Here is a 25,295-nt window from a genome sequence, read left to right on the forward strand (position 1 = left end):
TGTCCTGTCCTAAACGTTGCTTTGGTTTACTGCTAATGCTGCCCACAGTCAAACACGGTATAGATGCTTCCCCAGTTTGCACACCTGCCTTGCCTTTGTTATCAAAGCCAGTCATCAGTGTCATCACAGGCACCTGTTAACGTTGCTGCTACGTACAGCCTAAGTTAAGACATTAACATTAAGACAAACAGATGGACAGTTCTACACAATGCCTGGCCCCTAATCGTTACAACAGGCAAGACAATTTAGAAACAATATAAATGTGAAGCCATTATGGATGGGCAACAGATATTTTTATATGCTGGAAATTCAAACAATGTTGGAGCAAAACAAAACAATAACAGTTACTTTACATGATGTATGTTAATTATGGCAATGGGGGGGGAAAGGACAATGAAAAACCTGACAAATGTCCATTACATTTCCAATCTTCCATGAAAATAAACAGGCCACAAACGTCCTTTAAAATATCCAGCAGGTGGCGATATTGCACAAAGAAAGGTTTAATGGACAGTCGGTGTATTAGCGGAACACAGCTGTCCAGATCAAGAAGAAGAAGGGTCAGTGTTGCCATGCTTATTATAAGCGACTTTGGGCTTATTTTATTTATCTGTAACTTTACAGATAAATAATATTGGTAGTTGCGCTATTTTGGGCTTGTTTCCTAATTTCGTTTAAACCAGTGATTCTCACACATTTCCATGTCAAGGATCCCCAGATCAGATGAATGTATTTGTCCATGAACCCTGGAACCTATATCTATATAGAAAAATATGTTGTGCCGGCCCAAGTGACCCTCATTCTTCTTCAAAAATATTCCATGTTTGTCTCTTTTCCCCCCAAGATTATTTTTTATTTTTTAAATAGCAGATCTACAAGCTTGTAGATCTTCAAATATCATAGTAGTCGCTTCTTTTGGTCTTGTTTTCATAGACCTGGATGCTTATTTCTCACACAATCTGGCAACACGGACAAGGATTTATCTCACAGTCACAGGACGGTCTGGCTGGTAAGTGTTTGATCTCTTACATTATTTTACTGTGTTTGTATATCTCATAGCAATAAATTAAACAAAGAACGAGTTGACTGTCTTTTTTTTTAACTTATTTATATGAACGGTGGAATATGTGCTATTTATTTACATATAAAAACAAAAGTAAAACGCCCAAAGTAGCTCAACTGGCTGCCGGGGCTTTAGCAACATGCTAAGCTAACCTACGCTAGCTCGGTGGCCTTGCATTCCTTTAGCCTAACGTCCGGCGCCGTGCTGCTAATCTGGTGATAATAATGAACTGAAACTGAAAGTTATGCTTTGGTTCAATTTGGAACACTTGTCTTGCTTGTCTAGCAATAGCTACATTATGAAGGTGTCGTTGTGTCATTACGGGGTTTGCCGACATTCATTCAACGAATGGATGTCTCTGCGATACTGTCTCTGTAGATGACAATGTCGCAAGCCTGCAGTGCACATTGGTCACTCATTTTAGCTATCGCTAGTCGCCAGCAAAACATGGGTGTCTTCAACACCAACCATAATGTCGTTGTTGGCCTCAAATCCCTACTAGATTCAGGATAAATTGTGTTGAATGTCGCCCAAAACAAACTATATATTGTATACACACACACGTTTGAAAACTGTTTAATGTGAAAATGGTTGCGTGGTTTGAGTGATTTGACCAGGCCATTCTGACACCAGGTCAAAGTGTCACTTACATTATTCTGACCATATTGTTTCATATTCCTGCCCGGCCAGGAACATATCGTCATGATAGTGATACAGACTGTACAGACATGCTTGAATGGATATATAAACTGTGTTGTGCAACTGGCGTTACAAATGGATGGATTAACCGAGGATTGTAATTTCATGGAACATGTTATTACATGTTGTTACATTTTTTACAGTGAAAGTAGAAGCACACAAATTATGAATTGTGCTTGAGAGGATTATGGAAGTCATATCTTAAAGTCTTGTTGTTGTTGTTTTTGATTGTATTTTGATGTAACTATACTAACTAATGATTGTGTCTCTTCAGGTATTCACTGCCAAAGATGCCCCGGCCACGTTTGGGACCGCCACGCTTCAAGCCAAGGTAAACATACAACTTGGGTTGTTTTTTAAATGAAAACGTCCTTATATTGCGTGATGTTTATCGTAATGCAATTTGTTTTGAAAACGGGATGGTAAACCGTCTGTTATATAATGTGCGAACAAATCCATTTGTTCACAAGGTACGGTACTGACTTAAAGCTACAAAAGTTATTTTTTTCAAAGATTTGTTTTAGGGGGGTGCATACTTAGTTTAGACTAGTCATTGGTTAGACATGGGTTAAGGTTAGGTTTAGCTGTGCTGCCCCGTGGGAGGTTATGTTTTAGGGCTGTCAGTTCACCTCTATAATCCAATTCGAATTTCATTGCTTAATTATTTGTAATTTTCGAATATATTCGAATATTTACATTGTATTTTAGCTCATATTTAGCCTATAATAATACACAGAATAACAAGGTTTTGACGATGCACGTTCTGTCCACTAGAGGGCCCCCCCTTCCAAACGACAAAGCAGTATTTTCAGAACATGTAATAATGGTTTTCGGCACAAAATAGCGTTTAAACTGTTGTTTTATTGAGCACAGTGCACTCAGCACGGTAAGATTGTTGTCTGTCTATAGTGCAAATGCATTTTACAGTGAACGTTGTATACTTCTGATACAGTATAGTCTGAGTAGTGAGTAGGCTAGTCAGGAATCATGGACTTTTTCTTTTTTCTTTTTAAACGGAATGCTGTCACGATGAACAGGCCATCATTAGTAAATAGCAATGAAGATATATAGAGATGCCTATATTTTGCGCTAAAGTAATTGTTGAATAACACATAAATGTAGGTTTTAACGCTAGAATGGCATTGTAGTGGACTATAGTGAGAGGCGAGATTGTCTTTCCTTCATTGCGGGACTGCAGGACTAGTCTGGAGATATAGTCGTGGATGATCAGCTTCAGACAGTCAGTGTTTTGGTTCGTACCTGGAGTTTTGCATTATCTCCGCTGTGCACAGCAGCACAGGGGAACTGTCTTTAATATATCCATGGTCGTTTTCAGTTGCTTTCCATGTGCAACACAAAAGTAGCCTACCATGTGTTTGTTTTGGTAATAGCCTACTGCAGGCGCAGCCATGCTGATTCACGTAATCGCGTAGGACAAAATGAAACCAGCCGGACCAACGTTAATGGTTTAATGCACGTAGGACCCGCATTTTCAAACTGTCCACAATATGCAACAGACTCGACGGTACTAATAAAACATGCGAGTGATTCTTCTTAGTTGCAGCGCGCTGTGCGACTGCGTGTGTGCATGCGTGCAGAGGAGGGAGGAGGTGACGAGGCGCGCGTGTGACCGTGTGTGCGTGCGTGCAGATGGGAGATTTCACAGCGGTAGATTCGTTACTCAATACATTTAGTGAGCGGATAAAATAACATAAAACAAAATAAAAATATTAAATAGAATTAATAAATGATAAAAGCTCCATTCGAATGGCAATTTTAGCTTTCGAATATATATATATTTTTTAATATTCGAATTTCTTTCATATTATGAAATTCGTTCTGACAGCCCTATTATGTTTAGGGTGAGGGTTTGAGATAGGTTGTAGTTGTAGGACTAATGACTGGTCTAACCAATGACTAGTCTAAACCAAAAACTGTCTAAACTAAGTACTGCACCTGTTTTAGGGGCTTTTATGACTTTATAGTATACTATACTGGAGAGAGATGGGGAGTGACACGCGGCAAAGGCTGTCGGGCCCGGGAGTCGAACCCGCGGCACGCCGTCAGGGCCCGGTGGCTTGGCGGCCTAGGTACAAAAGTTATTTCGAACAATTATGTTAATGGTAAATACATTATAACTATACCTTTGGTTCAGGTTCATTTGTTGACCTGGCATCCTATCAATTGGTACATGTGTACATGTGTATGTGTACAATGTGCACATGAAGTTCACCGCCATGGTTATGGACAGGGGCGCAACGGTGAACGGCACGTGAACTTTTTATTTTAACTTGTGTAGTGTACACATAGTAGTTAACAACATGTTTGTATAGGAAATGACTCGTTTTTTTTTTAGCTTTTTAGTCTTTGTAAATCTTCTCAAGGAATGCTTTGAATTATAGGAGCTGAAGTTAAAAGTTTGCTTTGAACGAAGTTTCTTTCTCTTCTTCAACTGTGGCTGAGGCATCAGATAGGATACCGTCTGGCGGCAGCGGCTACAGAAGCCAACATGGCTGTGTTGCGTTGCTTGTGTAGCCGAGGGCCCTATGCGAGGAGTGAGGATGCATTTATTACACACTCACTTGTAAAAACCTGTTATGTAAAGTAGCATGTTCGTGTGGAAAAGAATATGGACAGTCTTGTGAAGCGACGACCAATACACCTCTGTTTATGGACACTGTTCGCTTGGATTTTAATTCGCAAAGCACTTAAGCACAAGGGCAAGACATTTTGCGCTTGAGTTCAACCTTTGCACAGCTAAACTTAGGCGGTCTTCCTCTTTACACGAGAATGGTGTTCATAGAAAACGGCAAAATAAAGTATCGTTTGCTGTGGTCCATTTTAGACGAGAACTGTGTTTTCAGGAGGTGAAAACGCAACAAAGTGAAACCACCTCCCAGAGTGGAAATCTTTGAGAACGCCGTTTTATCCCTTCTCTGTGTAAACAGGCAAAACGGTGAATCCGCAAAACTCATGACATCATGGCTCACGTTGGCTCACAGCTCATAATGTTTATTACATTAATGCAGAGCCATACATAGATATATGATATAATGGAGTTCCTGAACAAGCCTCCCTCCTCGCCTACAAAGCGCTGCTCATCAGCGATGGTGAATGTAAAACCATGATGTAAATAAATAGCCTTGTGATAGGCGGCAGCCGCGGCAGCAGCCTAATGTATTATAAAATATATAACCGGCCGCTCTGCCTGCATGCTCTGGGTTGTGTGAAGGGGTTCTTCTTCTTGTACGTGGGTGACTGGTCTATTTGACAGCCCGCTACCGCCACCTAGCGACGTTATAGCGTTTTCATAAAGTGTGCGTTCTCGTGTAAATCCTCAATAACAAATGAGAACGCAACGGGACTTTGACGTTTTATCTGGAGATGGTCGCCGTTTAAAAGAGGCCTTAGTAGAGTAGATAGTGGCAATTCCACCCCAGGACTGATAGAGTCTGTTCTCTGTCTGGTGGACAGGCCTCGATGAGTGTGGCAATGCTAGCAGTGTTGTTTTTGGCAGCACATTTGATATTATTTTAAGTCTTAGTCTCTTCAATAGTTCATACTTCATTTAGTTTCAGTCACATTTTAGTCACCTGGAATGTTTTAGTGTTAAGACTAGTTTTACTTGACCAAATCTACAGTTGATTTAGTCGACTAAAATGTATTTTGGCGGGCCTTGATGCCATCGTAATGACAGTTTTTACAAGCTCACAACGCGACGCTTTGTGAGCTTGTAGATCAGCTATTTTCAGCATGCAACCAAGTGTAAAATGACTTATAATGGATCTCTTGTCCACTAGTCCCTTCCTAACATTTTAGTCTGGTTTTTATTTGTTGACGAAATTGTCAATATATTTACTCTTAAGTTTTTAGTCATTGCTTAGTTTTCATTTAGTTTCCATTTAGTTTTCGTCAGTGGAACAAAAAAAAGGTAGTCGACGAACATTTTTCGTCTTAATTTTAGTCGATGAAATCAACACTGAACGCTAGCCCTGTCTGACCAGGTTTCTTTCACTATTCTGGGGTAAACAGTTCAGCGAAAATGGCTGATCTACAAGTTCACACAATGCAGCACAATGTGGCGCTGTGTGTCGTCATGAGGTTGGTTGTAGATCAGCTATTTTTGGGGCGAAGAGATGGTGTAGACTCAAATCTCTGCACCAAAAATAGCTCTATGCTGTAGGGGGGGGGGGGGGGGGGGCATAGTATTGACCCCTGGGGGTCAATAGATTATATTGGGAGTAAGTGAATAAGATCTAGCAACTGTAACTAATTAAAATCATTTGTTTGCTAGATATCTAACATTGACCAGGTTTATAGTAGTTTATTTACTAACTGGGTCTAAAATAGATGGTGTCTGACTGGGTTGTAAAGGGTTGCAGTGAAAGCCGGCCAGGCGCTGAGAGCCTTTCTCTGGGTGGGTTACAGCCGGCCAGGCACTGAAATATTATCTCTTGGGGGACGATAAGGAGCCAGTATACTGAACACATCCTTTGTGTTGTACTAAGTGATCTCACGCCATGCATGGACTCTGTCATGAAGTGACACACACGGTTTGTAGATCTGCTATTTCGGTTCCTTTTTTTAATATTATTTGAAAATGTATGAACATTTTTCGACATACATATAAACATATTATGTTTATCGATTTTTGAGTGGTGCAACCACTCCAAGGAACAGCAATGTCTGTGTTCACCTATGTGTTCACCTACTGTATGTATGTGCCTATGTATGTGTTCATGATAGGGCTGACCCAAAGAAATCGATTAATCGACGTTCGATCGATAAGCACAGGAGTCGATCTCAAAGCATTTCTCTCTCTCTGTCTCTCTCAAAGCATTTCTCTCTCTCTCTCAAAGCAACTCTCTCTCTCTCTCTCTCTCTCTCTCTCTCTCTCTCTCTCTCTCTCTCTCTCTCTCTCTCTCTCTCTCTCTCTCTCTCAACTACCGGTATTTAATTACATATTTCCATTTTGCACCAATATTATACTGCCATGTCTTAACCCATTGATGCCTGAGGCCAAATCTGGGAACGCCTTCTAGGGCCTGACCTAAGGTTTCTGAAAACCTTCAAATTCTGATGATTTTTTTTTTAAATAGTTATGTTGCTACATGTATAGCAATAGCTGATGAGACACAGAGAGCACGGCCGGCATCAAGGGTAGAACAACGTATACGTTACACCAGGCGTCAATGGGTTAATACAGTGTTGCTTTTTACAAATAAAATATGCACATTAAGAAGGTTGATCACAAAGTTAGTGTGGTATAGGCTATATAGGCTACTTTGATGGGAATGCCAAGCGATTAAGAACACCTGCCTGTGGGTGCTGTGCGAACAGTGAATAATGATATAGTTTCTTACCTCGTGGCTCGTGCTGGTTTGAAGAAAGAAGAATTATATAGGCCTAATCCAATAATTAGGGGGGTGGGGGGGGGGGGGGGGGAGTTGCACCACTCAGTTCACACGGGTGTGATTTTTCTTTTACAACCGTATTTTCAAAGCTATTATTCACATATATTTTTTCCCCACACCTCGTCATGGAAATGATATCTAAAATAATTGTGATTACACTTTTATGTAATAATTGTGACAGGCCTACACCTGTGTGTGTGTGTTTCTTGTCCATGGGTAATTGTGCTACGGTAACAGGGAACATCGGAGCAGGAGCCAACTCCTCCTAATCCTAAACTCGTTAGCCCAGTTTCAACTTAAGCACAGTCGCCTTATTCATAATTTCTTGGCAGATAGAATGACTGAGGATTCAGAATTTGCATTGATTCAGAATATGTGCTGAATGGTTGCCAGTGTGTGTGTGTGTGTGTGTATAAATATGTAAGAGTGATGTGAATTTGAAAGGCTTGAAATTGATATTCGTGCCATCATTTTCATTCACTTTACAACATTACAACTTTCCGATGTAAGCAACACATGCAATGTGGAACAATGTAATGATATGGTTGCGTTTCATATTTTGCACATGCCTGGACCCGTCCTGACTATTATGCCCGCATTCCCTTCGTAGTGTGACACGTTTGTGAGTTTACAGTTTGGCGGCAGGCGAATGTTTGGCTTTTTAATGTTGGCAGATCGACATTCATCAGAAGAGGAACTTTGGTGACCTAGTGGGTGAAGGGCCGTTTGTTAGCTGGTGGAGAGTGAAATCACGCTATGGAATTTGAACGTACGCATGATGTCACTGTAACAACCTGCTCTGTGTGTGTGTGTGTGTTTGTTTTGTCCTCTGCAGGCCCTTCGCCGACGGTAACGTGTCGTCTGAAGTGCGCTACGCGCCCCACTCCAAAGGCCGCCGAAATGACCAGGACTACCCCGCCGCCGCGCCGCCCGGGCCTCCCGGATGGAGAGACTCCAGAGGAGGAGGAGGAGGCCGAGGGCGAGGAGGAGGCCGAGGAGGACGCCCTCCGTTCTCCAAGCGCGCCCCGCTGATGGGAGACCGCCGGGAGCCCCCGCCGTTCAACCACTGGAAGTCCCCCAACGACCACGTTGGGTCCTTTCAGGGCTCACGCCCGTCCCAGATGGACCCTCGCCGCGGCGGCAGGCCCTCCCCTTCCCTTCATCACAACAGGCACCACTCCCCCCCTCCCGGTCACGGCCGGCCCTCCCCCTCGGGGGGTCACAACAACAGACCCGCCGGCGCCCCCTCCGGCCACAACGGCGGACCCTCCCCAGGGTCGTCCTCCAGGCCCAACCGCTCCCCCCACGTCCCCCCCCACCGCTCGTCCTCCCGCAGTCCCATGCGCGGGTCCCCCGCCGAGGGGGGCCACCGGCGGCCTCCGCCGCCGCCTTTCCACGGGCCCCCGCCGTCCTCCTCCCACCGCCCCTCCCATTCCCCGCGCCACTACCACCACCCGGCCGACAGGCCCACGGCGCACTCCCCCAACAACCACGGCGGCGGCGGGGGCGGTTCTTTCCGGGCCCCCAAAAGGCCGCCGATGGCGGCGTTCCCCCAGAAGGAGCAGGAGCAACGGGGAGGAGGGCGCGACCCGCGCGGCCACCACCACAGTCCCAGGGGGCGGCCGTACGACCGCTCCCCTCGCGGCGGCGGCGGCAACAACGGCGGCAAGCCCTGGAACGCGCCGGGAGGAGGAGGAGCGTTCTCTCCGCACCACAATGGCGGGCCCTCTGGCTCACAGAGGAAGCCCCGGGACCTCCAGGGGAGAGGCCCATATGCAGAGAGGTACAGGAACCAAGCCGCAACGCCGGCCGGGTAGGAAGGCTTTATACTGAAGGCCCAGTCCTGTAGAAAGGCTTCACTGAAGGCCCAGTCCTGTAGAAAGGCTTCACTGAAGGCCCAGTCCTGTAGAAAGGCTTTACTGAAGGCCCAGTCCTTTACTGAAGGCCCAGTCCTGTTGAAAGGCTTTACTGAAGGCCCAGTCCTGTTGAAAGGCTTTACTGAAGGCCCAGTCCTGTAGAAAGGCTTCACTGAAGGCCCAGTCCTGTAGAAAGGCTTCACTGAAGGCCCAGTCCTGTAGAAAGGCTTCACTGAAGGCCCAGTCTTGTAGAAAGGCTTTACTGAAGGCCCAGTCCTTTACCTAAGGCCCAGTCCTGTAGAAAGGCTTTACTGAAGGCCCAGTCCTTTACTGAAGGCCCAGTCCTTTACTGAAGGCCCAGTCCTTTACTGAAGGCCCAGTCCTGCCACTGATCTTTACCTCTTAAATCCTGCACCAAGTCCTAGTTATCGAGAGGGGGTGTTAAAAAAAGGGGCCTCTGATGCTTAAAGAAAATTGTATTTTCACCTCCTGCCAATCAGAAGAGTGTTACCACTGTAATGTGCAAGTTTTACCTCCCCCCTCCCCCCCCCCCCCCGTTTGATGCTATCATGGCCTTATAGTGAAGGGTGGTGGGCAGCCTTAAAAGATGATTAAAAAGCTTTTAAAAGTTCCCTTCCCCCCCCCTCCCCCACATCGCACAACACTTGGATCTGCCATTGTAATTGCTTTTTTGTGTTGTTGGTGGGTTCTGCAGGTGGCCTGCCGTGCAGGATGCCAGGACGCCCCACCACGGCGCAGACAGGTCGCCCCAAAGCCACTCCAACGCCCCGCCGTACAACAGACCCCCCCCATGGAAAGGAGGCCCCCCGGCTTCCTCCTCATCCTACCACCACCACCACCGCGGCGGCCACGGCCCCCCCCCGCAGCGCCACGGAGGAGAGCTGTCGCGCAAGAGGAGGATGTCCGACGACGACCACAACGCACACACGGCCGGCGGCGGCGGGGGCGGCTTCCACCACCCGCCCCCTCCTCTGCTGGAGCACGGGGGGGGTCCTCCCAAGCACCCCCGCAGGGAGGGGGGGGGAGCGCCCTCTCTGTTCAGCATCCCGCGGCCGTTCGGAGGAGGCCGGCCCCTGTCCCTCCGCGACAAGAGTCACATCGTGAAAGGCAGGCAGCTGAGAGCCGAGTCCGTTCTGAGGCTGAGCGAGGAGCCCTTCAGAGGAGGAGCCCGGCCTCGGCCGGAGGGCTCCGCTGCTGCTGCTGCTGCTGTGGCACCGGTGGCGCCGCCGCCCAAGGGCACGCCCAGTTCCCTCCTCGCTCTCCGGAAGAAACGCTTCCAGACAAACGCCGCCGCCGGCCCTGAGGCAGCGGCGAAGACGCCGGAGCCCCCCCCGGCGAGGAGGCGCTCGTCGTCGTCCCCCACCCCGGACGACACAAACAACGAGTCCTCCCGGGACTCTGACGCCGAGGCCGAAACAGAACAGGTGGAGTCTGGCCGGTCCTTGAGTGCACGCAGGTACGGTATTATTCCCCTCCTCTCACACTGTGATGCTCATTAGGGAGAGAGAGAGAAAAAAAAATCAAGATGCAAAAGATTTCTCTAAATGTGAAAAGGAGGGTGTGCCGACTGTGGAGAACGGAGAGCGAGATGGCCGATGAGCTGTAGAGAGAGATGTGGTTCAGTTGACGCTACAGAGGTCACTTTCACTACAGAGGTTCCTAATGAAGGTTCACGTTGTCACCGTGTCCAAGCGTGCTTAAACAAGTTAACCATATAACAGCGGTCTAATTTTACAATGTCTGAATATGGCTATGTGCACCACCGCTTTGCGGGAGAAGGTTTTTGTTGCAAAAGAAGTCTCCATTTATTGGAGAATGGACATTCAGACAGGATTTGCTGTTCAAGATGAAAATCAAGCAAAAAAAGGGGGAAAAAAATAGAATGAAGCTTCATAGCCTAATTGTACAAGCCCCGTTGTATCAAATGAGATGACGCAAACGACAGCGCGGAGACTGAAGAAGACTGCACACTCCCCACATCAACTCAGACTGAAGAGGACCGCACACTCCCCACATCAACTCAGACTGAAGAGGACTGCACACTCCCCACATCAACTCAGACTGAAGAGGACTGCACACTCCCCACATCAACTCAGACTGAAGAGGACTGCACACTCCCCACATCAACTCAGACTGAAGAGGACCGCACACTCCCAACATCAACTCAGACTGAAGAGGACCGCACACTCCCCACATCAACTCAGACTGAAGAGGACCGCACACTCCCCACATCAACTCAGACTGAAGAGGACTGCACACTCCCAACATCAACTCAGACTGAAGAGGACCGCACACTCCCCACATCAACTCAGACTGAAGAGGACCGCACACTCCCCACATCAACTCAGACTGAAGAGGACCGCACACTCCCCACATCAACTCAGACTGAAGAGGACCGCACACTCCCCACATCAACTCAGACTGAAGAGGACCGCACACTCCCCACATCAACTCAGACTGACGAGGACCGCACACTCCCCACATCAACTCAGACTGAAGAGGACCGCACACTCCCCACATCAACTCAGAAACACACAACACACGGCAAATGGATTCGTCAGTATTGGACATGGAAGAAGCCAAGGAAAGGACCCAGTTCAACTGGTGGAAGTGGGATAATTACCAACCCGTGGCGTGATGAGGCGCTGAAGGAATCTTTGATGTCAAAACGTGTGCCCCAGGCAGCCCCACAAGCCCTTGTTGCATCCAGAGGCCAACCACACTGACCTGGACCAGCGGTGGGGCTTGGATGGACTCAGAGATGTCATTCTGCTGAAGACCGGCCCTCCAATCAACACTGCAGTACTATAGACTCAACGTTGATTTTGACTAATTTGGCATAACTTTGGGCCAACATAATTTGGGCCCATGTAGTGGAAAATCATGGGAGTTTACCATTGAAGAGGAAAAGCATGGGAGTTGACCATTGACGAGGAAAAGAATGGGAGTTGACCATTGACGAGGAAAAGAATGGGAGTTGACCATTGACGAGGAAAAGCATTGGAGTTGACCATCGACGAGGAAAAGAATGAGAGTTGACCATTGACGAGGTAAATCATGGGAGTTGACCATTGACGAGGAAAAGCATGGCAGTTGACCATTGACGAGGAAAAGCATTGGAGTTGACCATTGACGAGGAAAATCATGGGAGTTGACCATTGACGAGGAAAAGCATTGGAGTTGACCATTGACGAGGAAAATCATGGGGAGTTGACCATCGACGAGGAAAAGAATGAGAGTTGACCATTGACGAGGAAAATCATGGGAGTTGACCATTGACGAGGAAAATCATGGGAGTTGACCATTGACGAGGAAAAGCATGGGAGTTGACCATTGAAGAGGAAAAGCATGGGAGTTGACCATTGAAGAGGAAAAGAATGAGAGTTGACCATTGACGAGGAAAATCATGAGAGTTGACCATTGACGAGGAAAAGAATGAGAGTTGACCATTGACGAGGAAAAGAATGAGAGTTGACCATTGACGAGGAAAATCATGAGAGTTGACCATTGACGAGGAAAAGAATGAGAGTTGACCATTGACGAGGAAAATCATGAGAGTTGACCATTGACGAGGAAAAGAATGAGAGTTGACCATTGACGAGGAAAATCCCAAGTGACTACAACGCAAGACTGCCATGTGAAGAGGACCCGTGCGCTTATCTGAGCGATGTTCTGTCACCACTTTCTACAGATATGTGACCAATGACCATCAATCATCTCATCAGAGCTAGTGGCAGAACTTCAGAAGAAAATACATGGAATCCCTTCTTCATCCCACCCTCATTAAATATATACAGAAGATATGAAACGTTAACCCCACCCCCATTGAATATATACCAAGAAGATATGAAATGTTAACCCCTCTTCACCCCACTTTCATTAAATATATACAGAAGATATGAAATGGTAACCCCACCCCCATTGGATATATACCAAGAAGAAAGGCGGCATGGCATACTTGTGTGCTCGAGTGGCACAACTAAGCAGGCGATCCTTCATAAACTCGTCTAAAACTTGGGCGTGCATGATGCAAGTGTGCAAACAAGTTTCGACTCGCCTAATTACACACACTGAAAGTTGGAGATTGAAGCTGGCGTACCCTTGGAACGTCAGAAATGCGTGCACCGTGAGAGCCTGCTTAATTTTACAAGGCGCTATCTTGGCCCCCGAACAGCCATGCCAGAAGTGGATCTTGTGAAACAAACGAGGGTGACTATAAAAAGTCTGCCACGGCCTTTAATGACATTTCTGATTTGTAGAAGCTGATACTGCCTCTCTGTGACATGCACGCCCAGCATTCCTCCAGTGAAGCAGGAAGTAAGCGCCCGCCCCCCTGCCCTACATGGAAATATTGGCAGAAACTGACATCGGAGTCAAATCATAGAAGCACAAGGACGCCGCCCGCGCCCATGTCTAACCAGCCCCCCCTCCCGCCCTGTGCGAGTGACCATAGACGAGAGGCCAGTTTGCAACGCCTACTTCAGAAGGGGGGGGACTTGCCCCCGAGCTGCCACTTGGAACGCTTCAAACATCTCCCAAGGCTTAGACGTCTCCCCACATCCTCTCTCTTCTTCTTCTTCTTAAAGCTCACAACGGAGGGATCCTGATCTGGATATGACCAACCGATATAGGATGTCCCGAAGATGAATATTGCGAAGATTTGCCTCCATGATGACCCCCAAATCCTCTCTTCTTAAAGCTCACAACGGGAAGGGATCATCATCATCATTCTGGATGTGACCCAAGTACCAACCAATGTCCACATGACATCCAGACGATGGAAGATTTGCGAAGATTTGACGCCATGTTCTAAACTGTGGCACTCCGGCAAGATCCCCCGCCGACGTACCAACCTCTCGATACCGTAGAGCGCAGGTTGATTGGGTTTACAATGTGTTAAGAGGAATACAGAAGCATGGACATAAAACATTGCTTCTCTTTTTTTTGTAAGTACCCATGGTGTGATGCTAAGCCTATTCAGAAATACCCTTTTATACTCCTGTTCTAGAACCCTAGAAAACGCTGTTAAATTAATCGTCTAGCCTGACAGAAATCCAGGGGTTTATATTCTTTAATCCATGTTTTGATCCGATCGTATCGTTAGCCACCGTTCGTTAGCAAAACAAGTGAGACAGTGGCCGCGGCCATTTTGAAGATGCGCGCGTATTCACGTGCATTCAATGGTGCGCGTTCAAATGCCTGTTTCTCCAAATCAACGCAATGAATGTTTTCTGGTGAAAACAAGGTTTTTCAACGGCCGAAAGCAGGAGCTGTGATACACGCGGTCGGGTTTTTTCTGCCCCTAGCGAGCGGACAACCGGTCAAGACAACACACACCGCATTTTGTCATTGTAACATGCGGTTACGGCTATTTGGCTCTTCAAAATAAGTGTTACGTGTGATAAAACCGTGACAATGCGCGATTTAATGCTGGCGACAAGGCGGTTAAATCAGTACAGTATGTATTCAGTAAGACATTGAATTGCAGTGAATCCAAGAAAAGGTTTAAGATGCATGTCCAGATCTGTCCCTATTCTGTTTAACTTAACAATACAGCCTCTCATGAGGTATTAAATTATCTATTTTATCTTTTTTAGTGGGGCACGAAAACAACGAGCTACAACCGCTAAAGCAAGAGCAGATGATAAAAGTGACGATTGAACGTAGGGAGGCAAATGATCCATTAATTGATAACCTTATAGATCGATTAACCGGTTAGTTGATAAGAAGTTTAATTTCAGTTTATCTGAGAGTCTTAATTCCCCTCAATAATGTCTAACATAAATCAACCTTTTGCTCACATACAGAAAGACTACATGTGCGTTCCTCGGCCACGTGCACAGAAAACCGCCCAAAGAATGTCTTAACGGCGATTAATAGATTTTTTTTGATTAATTGTTAACATTGCTAGACTGAAGTGCACATGATTCATAATGAACTAGGCCTTTTTCAAAATATTAGGTCTAAATGGGTTAAATGTGTAATGGCGAGCACACAGTGACCAGTGCTGTGTCTCCTCAGCTCCTCCCCCATAGACCCTGACCTGGGCTCTGACCTGGTGGTGGTCTCTCACTGGCAGGCCGGTCCCAGCTCCACCTCCACCTCCCAGGGACGCTCGCCGCCCAAGGAGAGGAACAAGTTTAAAACGGGTACGTGGAAGCCTTCACTTCTGAGTTTCCTCATTGTGATCATTCTCAGTATCTAGGAACTTCATCACGATTGCTATTTCTATTTTTTTTTTTTTTATCACATGGCATGACAATCCTTTTAGCGGCTTTTATTTAGTTTGGCTTTTCCATAGAAATGTCTCTCAATAGGCATAGCGTTATTTATGTTATTCATGTTCAGCACGATCTGTTACATCGTTTGATATAATGTAGTAATAGTGAAGTTATCCTTTCCATTAAACGGATGTAGATAATGTATACATTATTTAATGTTTCTATCTGTATAGCAATGTCTGCATAAAAAACGCCTTATGCATTCCATTACATTGACGAGGCCTTGTTTCTTCATTTTCAGAACGAAATGCAAACCCAGACGCTCCCTACAGTGACCATAGAGGGCGCTATGTCGACACAAAGTCCTCACGGTACAGCATCTTTTTGAGTTCTGCCTTCCACTTTAAATGTATCCAACAGCTAACATGACAACGTTTCACTTTAAATGTATCCAACAGCTAACATGACAAGAGTTCACTTTAAATGTATCCAACAGCTAACATGACAAGAGTCCACTTTAAATGTATCCAACAGCTAACATGACAAGGGTTCACTTTAAATGTATCCAACAGCTAACATGACAAGGGTTCACTTTAAATGTATCCAACAGCTAACATGACAAGAGTCCACTTTAAATGTATCCAACAGCTAACATGACAAGGGTTCACTTTAAATGTATCCAACAGCTAACATGACAAGGGTCCACTTTAAATGTATCCAACAGCTAACATGACAAGGGTCCACTTTAAATGTATCCAACAGCTAACATGACAAGGGTCCACTTTAAATGTATCCAACAGCTAACATGACAACGGTTCACTTTAAATGTATTCAACAGCTAACATGACAAGAGTCCACTTTAAATGTATCCAACAGCTAACATGACAACGGTTCACTTTAAATGTATCCAACAGCTAACATGACAAGGGTCCACTTTAAATGTATCCAACAGCTAACATGACAACGTTTCACTTTAAATGTATCCAACAGCTAACATGACAAGAGTTCACTTTAAATGTATCCAACAGCTAACATGACAAGAGTCCACTTTAAATGTATCCAACAGCTAACATGACAAGGGTTCACTTTAAATGTATCCAACAGCTAACATGACAAGGGTTCACTTTAAATGTATCCAACAGCTAACATGACAAGGGTCCACTTTAAATGTATCCAACAGCTAACATGACAACGGTTCACTTTAAATGTATCCAACAGCTAACATGACAAGAGTCCACTTTAAATGTATCCAACAGCTAACATGACAAGGGTCCACTTTAAATGTATCCAACAGCTAACATGACAAGAGTCCACTTTAAATGTATCCAACAGCTAACATGACAACGTTTCACTTTAAATGTATCCAACAGCTAACATGACAAGAGTTCACTTTAAATGTATCCAACAGCTAACATGACAAGAGTCCACTTTAAATGTATCCAACAGCTAACATGACAACGGTTCACTTTAAATGTATCCAACAGCTAACATGACAAGAGTTCACTTTAAATGTATCCAACAGCTAACATGACAAGGGTCCACTTTAAATGTATCCAACAGCTAACATGACAAGGGTTCACTTTAAATGTATCCAACAGCTAACATGACAAGGGTTCACTTTAAATGTATCCAACAGCTAACATGACAAGAGTCCACTTTAAATGTATCCAACAGCTAACATGACAAGGGTTCACTTTAAATGTATCCAACAGCTAACATGACAAGAGTCCACTTTAAATGTATCCAACAGCTAACATGACAAGGGTTCACTTTAAATGTATCCAACAGCTAACATGACAAGGGTTCACTTTAAATGTATCCAACAGCTAACATGACAAGGGTCCACTTTAAATGTATCCAACAGCTAACATGACAACGGTTCACTTTAAATGTATCCAACAGCTAACATGACAAGAGTCCACTTTAAATGTATCCAACAGCTAACATGACAAGGGTCCACTTTAAATGTATCCAACAGCTAACATGACAAGAGTCCACTTTAAATGTATCCAACAGCTAACATGACAACGTTTCACTTTAAATGTATCCAACAGCTAACATGACAAGAGTTCACTTTAAATGTATCCAACAGCTAACATGACAAGAGTCCACTTTAAATGTATCCAACAGCTAACATGACAACGGTTCACTTTAAATGTATCCAACAGCTAACATGACAAGAGTTCACTTTAAATGTATCCAACAGCTAACATGACAAGGGTCCACTTTAAATGTATCCAACAGCTAACATGACAAGGGTTCACTTTAAATGTATCCAACAGCTAACATGACAAGGGTTCACTTTAAATGTATCCAACAGCTAACATGACAAGAGTCCACTTTAAATGTATCCAACAGCTAACATGACAAGGGTTCACTTTAAATGTATCCAACAGCTAACATGACAAGAGTCCACTTTAAATGTATCCAACAGCTAACATGACAAAGGTTCACTTTAAATGTATCCAACAGCTAACATGACAAGGGTTCACTTTAAATGTATCCAACAGCTAACATGACAAGAGTCCACTTTAAATGTATCCAACAGCTAACATGACAAGAGTCCACTTTAAATGTATCCAACAGCTAACATGACAAGGGTTCACTTTAAATGTATCCAACAGCTAACATGACAAGGGTCCACTTTAAATGTATCCAACAGCTAACATGACAAGGGTTCACTTTAAATGTATCCAACAGCTAACATGACAAGGGTTCACTTTAAATGTATCCAACAGCTAACATGACAAGAGTCCACTTTAAATGTATCCAACAGCTAACATGACAAGGGTCCACTTTAAATGTATCCAACAGCTAACATGACAAGGGTTCACTTTAAATGTATCCAACAGCTAACATGACAAGAGTCCACTTTAAATGTATCCAACAGCTAACATGACAAGGGTCCACTTTAAATGTATCCAACAGCTAACATGACAAGGGTTCACTTTAAATGTATCCAACAGCTAACATGACAACGGTTCACTTTAAATGTATTCAACAGCTAACATGACAAGGGTTCACTTTAAATGTATCCAACAGCTAACATGACAAGGGTCCACTTTAAATGTATCCAACAGCTAACATGACAAGAGTCCACTTTAAATGTATTCAACAGCTAACATGACAAGGGTTCACTTTAAATGTATCCAACAGCTAACATGACAAGGGTCCACTTTAAATGTATCCAACAGCTAACATGACAAGGGTTCCTAAATTAAACTCACTAATCTGTCTCAGACGAGCTGGCAAAAAAATGTGAATCATGAGAAAAAAAGGTCTTCAGCAGAAGTTTATTCACATGAGTGACAACGTTTCGGTCTAAATGACCTTCATCGGGTTTCTGGTGATATATGTACTGTACTTGTGCTGTACATTGACAATAAATTTAATCTCATCATCATACACTATAGTTTTTATAGTGTATTAAGCGGGTTAAGCATGGCTTTCCGGAATTACATCATAGTGTTTGTTTACCTAGAGCCTAATTATAAATTCCACGTCGCCAGTCAAGTCTATGGACTTGATGTTTGTTTACGTATAGTTATGATGTAATTCTTATGCTAGCCAAGTCTAGGGTACTTTAATGTTAAAACCCACGAGGCGATATCATTCTGCACTTGCTGCGCCCCTCGGCTTCACCAGAGTGACATTATTCCCCGCTGACGTTGACCTCCTGTGTTTGCTGCAGGCCAATGAATGCATTACATGACCTCCACAGACCAGGGAGACCCTTCAGGAGGCCCGGGCCTGGACCTCATGGACACAACCCGGTAAGAGACGCCAGAGGTGGGCTTTCATATTGTTCTTTAGGACGAGGCACGGGCGGGTTTTAAGAATTATTATGTTATACTTTAGCTATTTAAAAATAGCAGTGCCGCGCTACGAACTTGTAGAATTGCTATTTTTGAAAGATCATGTAAATGTGGCGCAAATCTTTGAATATATACAGTATTCTGTCAGAGCGAATGTTTTTAACTCAAATCTTTGCTTCTGGGAGTGGTCCCTAGAACTATTTTTTTTTCTTCAGATGGGTGGTCCATGGACAAATACAGATAATTCTGGGGGTTCCGTGTCATGAAAAAGGTTGAGCACCACTGACATAGAAAGGGTTTTCAGAAAACTGTTTTTGAATTGTTATTTATTCTTTTTTGGAATGGGCCTCAGGGCTAAATGTGTTAAAGTTCTCACGATGTCATTTGGATTCCATAGAAGCTGACGGCATGTCTTCTATGGAAGCATGTTGAGCACTGAAAATAGCAGATCTACAAGCTCACAACATGGTTATGCGAAGATTAAAGGGTATTTGAAGTAGTCAAACTATCCGTAGAATACATGTTCAGAAGCAACTTCCATAAACATGAATAGTCTCAGACAAAAGGTTAAATCCTCAGTCTGTGAACTGGTTGGCTGTACGTATGCAACAGGTTTACTTTAGAAAGATATACCTAAACATTATCATCATCATATTTTCATTAATGAGGTTTTATTGTTGCTCTATTCCGTGGGTCTGAACATGTATAGGGCGCCGAAGTCCTGGCGTCACTCTCTCATCCCCTCCATTCCCCTGGTTCACAGAAGTACTTTCTCTATGGAGAATAACATGGGCTCATCTTAAAATCGTTTCATACAAGCGTTGTGGTCCAAAAATAAACGAGCTGTCTCTGCGTTATTGTCAGGGAGGTGTCTGTCTCTGTATCGTTTGCGACAGTCAGTCAGTCACTCATATATGATACAGTCTGTTTCTAGCGAAAATGTCAGTAGCGGTATTAACAATATAGCGTTTTCTCTGTCAGTTGATTCTTCATATCCATATGAGCGAAGCGGCCGGGGTGACTTGTTCATTTTTCCAACACAGTTCTTATATGAGGCGATCTAAAATCCTCCCCTATGGGGAATACAATGCAAATAAAAAGTACATGAACCGGTGGAATTGCGCGCTCTGCCGATATGGACGTCAGACTTCGGTGTTCTTATTTTCTACTGCTCTTGCTCGGCCTGTGATCAAGTTCTCCCGTATGTTTCACCAGTCTGGCTCCCTGTCATGTTTCACGTCCAATGTACAGTTGTATACGCTACTCCTCCGTAGTGATCACAAGTACATTCCTAGTGTAAGCTTCTAGTAAAGAGGCACATTAGACCAGTGTTTCCCAAATAATTTTGCCCGTGACACACATGAGACATTCTGTGTCTCCCCCGGACCCAAAACTAGTGAAAATAGCAGATCTACAAGCTCACAACGCGTCACTTGGTGCCGCGTTGTAAGCATGTAAGATCGGCTATTTTCACTTCTTCCTAAACATTTGTTTTCTAATTTATGGAATGCCTTCGATTTTTCTTGTATTTATTCGTGATATGACCTGATTTTTTTTAATTAGTTTATTATTATTTCTACATGAAATCATTGAATTTGTTTTTTAATTCATGATTACTTTTTTATTTTATTTTATTTTTTGGGAATGTTTTTTGAAAATGTAGGAAACCAAAAATTAAATAAAGGGACCCATAATCAATCATGTGTCCGCGACCACACAAATGGGTCCCGACCCACTGTTTGGGAACCTGAGCATTACAATCGACCTGCGACCCCCCCCCCCCCGAGCACAAGGATCAGGAAGCCTTAAGGGCTACACACACCGTCTGCGAACGCCACGCATCAAAACAGCCGCCTCCGTTATTTTCAATGAACCTATCGCACACCGGTGGCATCCGACGCGCGCTGACGCCTCGCCTGACGCTCCGATACGCCACCGTTCTATTTTCCATGCGTTGTCGCGTCTCTGCGCACCCGGTGTGTGCAGGACTTTATCTGCCTCTGTTCTGTTTTGACAGCGGATGAGGTTCAACCCCGGTGGTCCGCGGAGACCTGGCCCGGGACCGCCTGGAGGCTTTAGGAAACCACTCATGGTATGGACCACATAAAGATAGCCTGATGAAGGCCGCATAGGCCGAAACGTTGCTATTTCCCTGTAAATAAATGGTGGTCACTGCATTTGAAGACAGTGTGCGGTTGTTTTCCTTGTTCATTTTTGGGGCACCGTACCCTCTCCTACGCACCTGTCGCCTGTAGGTGTGCAAAAGCTTTGCTTTTCATGGACCACCTTCTGAAACCCATGAGAAGATCAGAGGGGAGGGGGGGGGTCGCTGGAACAACATATTTTCAGATTAGGGTTCCCCGGCCAAATACAGATAATTCTGGGGGTCCTTGACATGAAATAGGTTGAGCCACCACCAATGACATAGAAACATAGGTTTTTATTTTAGAAAACCGTTTTAGATGCCGGATTTAGATTTTTTTAATCGTCCTCTGGTCTAAATGGGTTGTGAATTGCTAATGATTTACCCATTACAGCTGCTGCACTATTATATGTCATATGATTTTGTGATGGGTTTGGTTTTAGATTTCCCTTATTGGTGTAATTGCAATCAGAATGTCCAAGAAAACCCAACGTTCCCTCCAATGAGTCTGGGTTTTTTTTTTATCCGTCTTCTCTTGCAGGACAGTTTTGTGCCACGCCCCTTCCCCCAACAGACGAAACCCGTGTTCAGGAAGAGCCAGAGCATCATGTCCAAATACCGCAACATACAGCAGGCGCGGCAACGCGGGCCGTACAACCGAGGACCCAGCCAGCGCTGGTGAAGGCTCCGCTAAGGTAGCCTAACATGGATTCACCTTCTCCGTCTCACAGCAGCCAGTATGTCTTCTATTCACCCGTTTCCAAAGCCAAATTCCAATACCCAAAATCTCGGCCACTCACTCACTCGCACTCGCTCACTCCAGCATGGTGGTGCTACGGTGAAATTGGTGACCTGCTGAAATATGTGACAATCGTGTAGACATCGCTGCAGTTTGTTCATTATTATCAGAGTTCAACCTAGCGGTATTCAGGCCACCTATTTAAAGACCTCCATGTAAGTTGTGTGAAGTCCACACGATGGTAACATATTTCGGCAGGTCACCAATTTCACCATCATTTGACATGATGGAGTGACCGAGTGTGAGTGAGCGAGTGGCTGAGATTTTGGGTATTGGAATTTGGCTCTAGGCTGTGTGTGTGTGTGTGTGTGTGTGTGTGTGTGTGTTCCACTTCCTGTCGATTTCATTGGATATCATTGGTCATCTGACCAGTTTCGTTGGATTTCATTGGATCAAATCGACAGGAAGTGGAGCACACACAGCCTAGGAAACAGGTGAATAGCAGAGGTTCCCAACGACTGCTACTAGTGGTATTTGAGCCCCCCCCCTCTGGTGTTACACAGAGTAGTCTCCCCCAAAAAAAGGAGGAAGACAAAGGTGGAATGAAATATTTATATTGCTACAGGTAGGTCTTCTGACCAAGCAATTGGTTGAAATAGGCTCTCCAGCTGTGCTGAAATGGGCATGACAGCACACCTATAGCCGTTAATAGAAGATTTGAGAACGGATTAATCGCATTAGAAATATCATCGGTTGTGCTGATTAGTGATTAGACAGAGTTTTGTCAGAGCAGCAGCATTATTGGCTTATAGGAATGGAACAAAAATGTGCAGGTGTACGCTCCTGTTTTTTAACATCAGGTATTATGGCGGTACTCAGAGAGACAAATATGTTCTGAGGTGGTACGGGTACTTCAGAGCAAAGCAAAGTTACTATATTTACCCAGGGTAACTGGACTAAGCTCAAGAACTTGTTTACAGCCAGGCCCTGCTCATAGAACATTTCATGGTAGGGGTTCAATGCCTTGTCCAAGGGCACTACAGCGGTGGTCATTTTAACGTGCCGGTCCGGGGATACGAACTAGCGACCTTCCGATATCAAGACCGCTCCGCAAACCGTTCGGTCACCGCTGCCCCCTCAGTATAAAAAGGTTGGGAATCTGTTCTATAGAAGCAACTCTTCTACTGAAAATAGACAATCTCTAGAAGCTCCACAACACACGTAGCACTTGTAGAGATCGTCTGTTTTCAGTTTTTTGTTATTTTAAGATTAAAGAGTAGTGAAGTGATCAAACTAGAAAACATGTTCAGAAGTGTCTTCCATAAAACCGTTAATGCTCTCGGAAAGATCATAGAATTACAGCCTCAATCTAGAAAAATAAAATGATGGCATCTAAACATCAGTCTTACATAATATTAGTTCATTGTTTAGGAGTCTTTCACGCCGTTTCACAAATCACAGCTTCAGACTGACATAAATCCTAATCTGATTTCAGTCGTGGGGTTTTATTTTAGCTTTATATGTTTACATATACATATATATGTATACAAACGATATACACAAACCTAAACATATTTAAAACCGTACATGAAGTTCCTTCGTCGGAGGTAATGGCCCCCCCTGTCTTGAATGTGAGTTGGAACAGGTGTGTGAAATATGAAATTTCTCAGATTCTCTCTTACTTGTTTATAAAGCTCTCAATGGTCTTGCACCTTCCTACCCACATGACTGCCTGCCTAGATATGTCCCAAACTGCCCCCCCTCAGGTCTTCCACTGCTGGCCTGCTCGATGTTCGGTCTGGTTTATTAACCAGGCTATGCTCGATGTGCCTCTGTAGACATTTTTAAAGCACAGCTCAAGACCCACTTCTATACACTGGCTTTTAGTTGAGCTTTTAAAATCCTTGTTATTCATTGTCACTCACTGTATCGCATCACTGCTATTATTGTAATGTTTTATGCCTTTGCTTCTCTATGCTCTGTAAAGCACATTGAGCTGCATTCCATGTCGTGAAACCTATACAAAAAAAGTTTTATTGTTATTTTTGTTTCCATTTTCCTCGTGCAGGTACCTGGGTCTGGATTGAGAGGAGATCGCTCCAAAGGCCTTCACTGCCCATATTATGGACTGCACAAAACCTCTCCATTCTTCACTCTTTAAACCTCTACCTGGCACTCCGGTTGGGGGGCGCGGCGCTGTAGCTGTCACTGCTCTACTTTTTCATTTAGACAGGCGTTTTTAATAACTGGAAGTACTTTGAGACAGTACTTGGATTTAGAATGTTTGTACTGCAGACAGTAAAGCCCTCTGTATTCCCCTGACTGTGCTTTCCCACCAGAGGTATAGCTTTGGAGATCCCGATTCGGGGAATGGCTTATGGGAATGTTGGCGAGGATTTTTGTTTTTACTGCTTTTTTTTTTACATGTTCAATTTTTTTTGTTCACGAGCAGAGACCGTAACCATAAGGAAGTCGGTGTGTTTTTGCTGCACGTTGTCGTTTTTTTTTATACATAATGTTTAGGGGTTGAGTTAAAAGTTTACTCTATAAAAATGTAAATGTGTTTTTTTTCTCCACGAGGGTATAGATGACTTAACGTGCTTTTTTGAATCCCAAGGCTGTTAAAACGTTTTTCATTCTCTTCTGCTGCTGCAAATAACAACGTTGCGTTATTATGTATATTACATGTATTAATCACATGTTCATTGTAAATGGGTTTGAAATAAATGTCCGAACTTTAGGCTGTCCGTACCGTCTTGTTTGCCCTCTGCACAACCGCATGCTGGCCATTATGGCCAGTGTTTTAAGGGCAGTTACTTCACACTTCGTTTTCAAAAAGCTAACAAGAACAATGGGGCATGATTGCGAATACACTCAGCCATTACTATGTAACCCAGGCAGAACATAATTGTGTGTGTCAAGATTTTTACATAATTTATTCAAATTGTTGTTATTGCAATTTACGAGCTTCCTGCGGCCACGCGTCTTACTTGTATAGTTCTAGTGAGCAGTGTGAATGAATGGCCCTTCGCTGTCTGCAGCCTGCTATGACTATGGGTGCGTTCGGAAATGTGCCCTGAACGCACTGGTGTGCTCTCTGGTCGTTCGTTTATTCAGTGCACTCGGTGCGTTGACGTTCGAAAATCCAGTGCGATGCGCACCGGGTGTGCCGAGTGCCCGCACTGAGCGACCCTACCCTGAAGCTGGGGTCGTCCACTGAGCGACCCTACCCTGAAGCTGGGGTCGTCCACTGAGCGACCCTACCCTGAAGCTGGGGTTGTTCGGTGTGATTCGTGTGAATGCCTCACAGCTGTGGTCGTTCGT

At 44.5% G+C, this 25,295-nt stretch overlaps 1 protein-coding gene across 1 annotated transcript; it reads left to right on the forward strand.

Annotated features, from left to right (window-relative positions):
- Nucleotides 1-974: 974 nt before the first annotated feature.
- Nucleotides 975-24,711, forward strand: LOC308327360 (uncharacterized protein). The gene is made up of 10 exons (XM_080780738.1): nucleotides 975-1,009; nucleotides 2,037-2,093; nucleotides 8,012-8,989; nucleotides 9,748-10,509; nucleotides 15,075-15,202; nucleotides 15,576-15,645; nucleotides 18,966-19,047; nucleotides 21,107-21,181; nucleotides 21,774-21,927; nucleotides 24,040-24,711. Exons 2-9 carry the CDS (start codon nucleotides 2,053-2,055, stop codon nucleotides 21,912-21,914), a joined length of 2,277 nt encoding a protein of 758 aa, XP_080636864.1. The 5' UTR covers nucleotides 975-1,009; nucleotides 2,037-2,052; the 3' UTR covers nucleotides 21,915-21,927; nucleotides 24,040-24,711.
- The last annotated feature ends 584 nt before the right edge of the window (nucleotides 24,712-25,295 follow it).

Source organism: Protomyctophum bolini, assembly GCF_963924005.1.
Source record: "Protomyctophum bolini genome assembly, chromosome: 13".
NCBI lineage: Eukaryota > Metazoa > Chordata > Actinopteri > Myctophiformes > Myctophidae > Protomyctophum > Protomyctophum bolini.